Source organism: Cryptomeria japonica, chromosome 4 (assembly GCF_030272615.1).
Source record: "Cryptomeria japonica chromosome 4, Sugi_1.0, whole genome shotgun sequence".
NCBI lineage: Eukaryota > Viridiplantae > Streptophyta > Pinopsida > Cupressales > Cupressaceae > Cryptomeria > Cryptomeria japonica.
This window is the reverse complement of record NC_081408.1, coordinates 655,813,721-655,817,419: the sequence shown is the minus strand read 5'-3', so window position 1 is coordinate 655,817,419 and position 3,699 is coordinate 655,813,721. Positions and strand designations below refer to the sequence as shown.

Here is a 3,699-nt window from a genome sequence, read left to right as displayed (position 1 = left end):
CCCTAATGCACTGTAGTGATAAAAAAACCCCCATGATTTTAGGATAACATGAACAACACAATGTAAGAATCTATGTTAAATCTGCAGGCAAGACCTTCTAAGCATAACCTGATAATAGAAAGTGAAAGCACCATGTAAACCAGTTTAAATTTGTAAATGCAATTTCGCAAACAACAATCACACAAAATTTAAATTAGTAAATGCAATTTTGCGAACAATAGTTACCTTAACTGGTCTGAAACTATATGGTTCCATAGCTCCACGCATGACAAAACTCAGTTGAACCCAAAGATTTCCCCTGGTTGTTCATTCTCAAAAAACTTTCTGTTGGTCATATTTTGCATAAGTATGGTTTATCTACTAGATTTTGTGATCTCTATGATATGCCTGAAACTTTTGAACACTTGTTTTTTTATTGCAAATATGCTATTAACATTTGGTCCTTATCATTTGGTCTGCCTGTCAGTTGTAAGGATAAGCTTGGTTTTCTTGGCATAAGATTCTTGCTGGCTATATCGATGCTTTTAATTTGGAATTGAAATTTTTTTGGTTTGTTCTTACTAATTGGATTTTCTGGTTGATTTGGAAGAAGAGGAATGATGAGGTTTTCCAGGGCCAAAGGAGACATCTTACTGAGTTCTATAATATACTCACCTATCTTACTGTCATGTTTCAAGTCTCTGCAACATTGGAGATCCCAAAAGACTGTTTCACGATTTTGTTGAAGGAGGGCATCACGATAGTTTACAAAACAGAAATCAAATTTGCACATTTCTTCCCACAGGATAGCAGCAACTTGAATGAAGAAGAGCTTCAGCTGCTGAACAAGTTCCTGGAAGAGAAAAAGATCACCAAACCTGCTCCTGAAACTGAACCCAAGAAGGAAAAGACTGATTTACAGTTTGATCCCAAAGACAGTGATCACAACTTAATTGTGCCGCCCCTTGGCACATACGAGTGTGGCAAAGGAAAATGCAGCAATAACAACATAGGCACATGGGATTAGTTGTTGATTAAGTCTACTTGATTTTTTTCTGTTTCAGATGTTAAAACGTTGACGGTATTTTGTTTCGTTTCGATGGGTGATCACTACTGAGACTATCTGAAACAGCAGCTCCTTATAATGTATTTCTATTTTGATAAACTATATTTAATAGAAAAAACAATAATTACCCAGAATTTAAATCCTTCAATCATTTTTTGGAGTTTAACCAGCGAAAACTTCTAGTGCTTCCTAGTATTGTATGAATGCAAGACCTGGGAGAAGTACAGATAGAAATTTTGATAACTTACAAAGAAAACAGCTGTATAAAATAGAAATCATCACATACACATGGTATAAATTCCATTAACCCTTCACACATATACTTCTTGTATTTATGAGATAAACTATTAAAACACAAGTCAGTAACCATCTTATCTTACTAAGACAGTCATCAAACCAAAAAAGCTCAATTTCAGCATCCAATTTAGATGCACCTTCACATTATACATCTAAAACTAATTTCATTTCGCACGAAACCCCATTACCAAGCTGAAATTATTAAACCTAGAATTTCATTTAACAAAAAGTAAAAACATTTAATCCTTTCCACAGAACTTAAAGCAAAATTCTCAAAACCCAGAAGTTTTATTTCTTAGCGCAGCTTAAAACCCATGAAAAAATTATACAAAAATGCAGTGACCTGAAAAAAGACCTAAAATAAAATGCTTCTCATTTTAAACATATCGAGAGGTCCTAATTCTTTAACCTGTAAAAATAAAGAGGGACTTTAGCATGTCTTCAGAATTCAAGCTTGAGCTCATTGTCTTTGTCCTTTGAGAGAAAATGGGCAACGTAGGGCGTAGCGCGAATGATAGCAACCCATACTCCCAGCATGGTCAGGTGCTTCTTCAATTCTTTGTATGCGGTGGCTTTGTCTGGCCTGCGAGGAATTGCTCCCAGAAACATTCTTGCAGTTTTAGGGTTTGTTCAACTGATGATTCTTCTCTCCAGATGCTTCAGCTCCCTGACTTGAATCGCGATATTCTCCTGTGTTGCTCCCTGTTACAAACGATGTTTTAGGTTTCTTTAAGATTTAGGTTTTTACGCCAAGTGTTGGGTTTAATTAGACCTGTTAGCAACCACGGAGTGGATTAAGCCCTTGCTTTTCTTTGGATTAAAAATTAGGTGCATAGAAAAAATAAACGAAAGGTTAAATCTGGTTTATTTGGTTTTGTGTTTATTTAAAAAAAATGTTTTCTTGATTTTTTAAGTTTATTTTTATTTATACAGAGCTTGTTTTTAGTTTGTTTATTTTTATTTATATATGTTAAAGTTGTGAAATATAAATTCATAGAATCCAGTGAACACTAACCTGTCACAACAATGGAAGATTCACAAAACACAAAGATTTCTTTGAAAACCTAGAGTAAGAATATGCAATAATAATAATCAGATTGGTTTACAAAAGGGATCAATCCTTATAAAATGAGATCAAACCTAAATAGGGAAAAACCTAAAAGCAATTAATAATTAATAATAAATTAATTATTAATATTCTTAAGTTTAGCTTCCTAAATTTAGCTTAAGTGAAATAGAGAAAATATGACTTAATTATTAAATCAACGTGATTTAATTAATTAAGTAAACTAATACCTTTACTCTAACACCCCACTTAAGATGAAGTTAGGGAGAAGCTAAAAAACAACTAAGGACTAGATGCATGAAAGCCAAAAAATGGGTCTCGACAACAAGGCCCGATGAGGTACCCAAGTACAAAAGATCTCTCACAACGGGAGAAAATGAGAAAACCTCATGGGAAAAACTCCTCTCTTAAAGAGAAAAATACAAGTGAATGACTAAAGAAGCCTCCAAACAAGAGAATGTCCCAGAAAAAAAGGAACAAAGGATGAACATGAAGAACACCACTAAAGCATGAAGCTGCAAACACTGTCGAAGAATAGTTGTTGATCTGAAAAACCTCCATTGAAATATAAGATGATCAGGTAGAGAAGACTGTAATCTGCATGAGTGCCCTCAAATAACACTACTAGTATCAGATGGCAAACAAAGGCAAACAACTGAACTTGAAGATACAGATGGCAAAAAATACCAAAGTCTGAAGAGTTGATCAATCGAAGATGGAAGGTTGCCTCCAAAAATAGGAATGAAAGAGTGTCCATATGGTAAATGATCCATCTCACCGAAATGCATAGGTAACCATCCACTGCATCCGCCTAGTACATATGAACAAATATTGAATACATAGCTCACTCCAACGGACCAAGGAAGCATTAGAACCAACAACCAACAGGGAAACCCCCCCCCAACCATAATGCTGACATCAGCACTGATGCATGGTACTTTTGTTGGAGAAGGTTTGACCTCCTTTTTTTTTAATTAAAAAAAATAACCTTCCTTCAAATAAAAATATTGCAACCCCAAAATATTTTAACAAAAATATTTATGCATGATGTTTTTTTTTTTTTTTACTAAATTTTTTTGAAAAAAACTTTGACGCAGGTACTGACGCGCGTGCAGGCAGTACAACTGTATGGATTTTGTGCCTTGTAAAGTGTGCCAATAAAAAATCACCAAAAAAATATTTGACTTCCAATTTGACAGGCGATTTAGGGGTTTTGGGGCCTTCTGAGCGCGATGGTGACCTTTGTTTTGTGCCAAAGTGCCCAATTTTTTGAGCTACCCCCATATTTTGC

General features: G+C 34.7%; 1 protein-coding gene across 1 annotated transcript; it reads right to left on the bottom strand.

The window, feature by feature from the left end:
• Positions 1 to 1,611: 1,611 nt before the first annotated feature.
• LOC131053589 (mitochondrial import receptor subunit TOM6 homolog) lies at positions 1,612 to 2,136 on the bottom strand. Its single transcript, XM_057988218.2, has one exon. It carries the CDS (start codon positions 1,949 to 1,951, stop codon positions 1,784 to 1,786), a length of 168 nt encoding a protein of 55 aa, XP_057844201.1. The 5' UTR covers positions 1,952 to 2,136; the 3' UTR covers positions 1,612 to 1,783.
• Between the last annotated feature and the right edge of the window lie 1,563 nt (positions 2,137 to 3,699).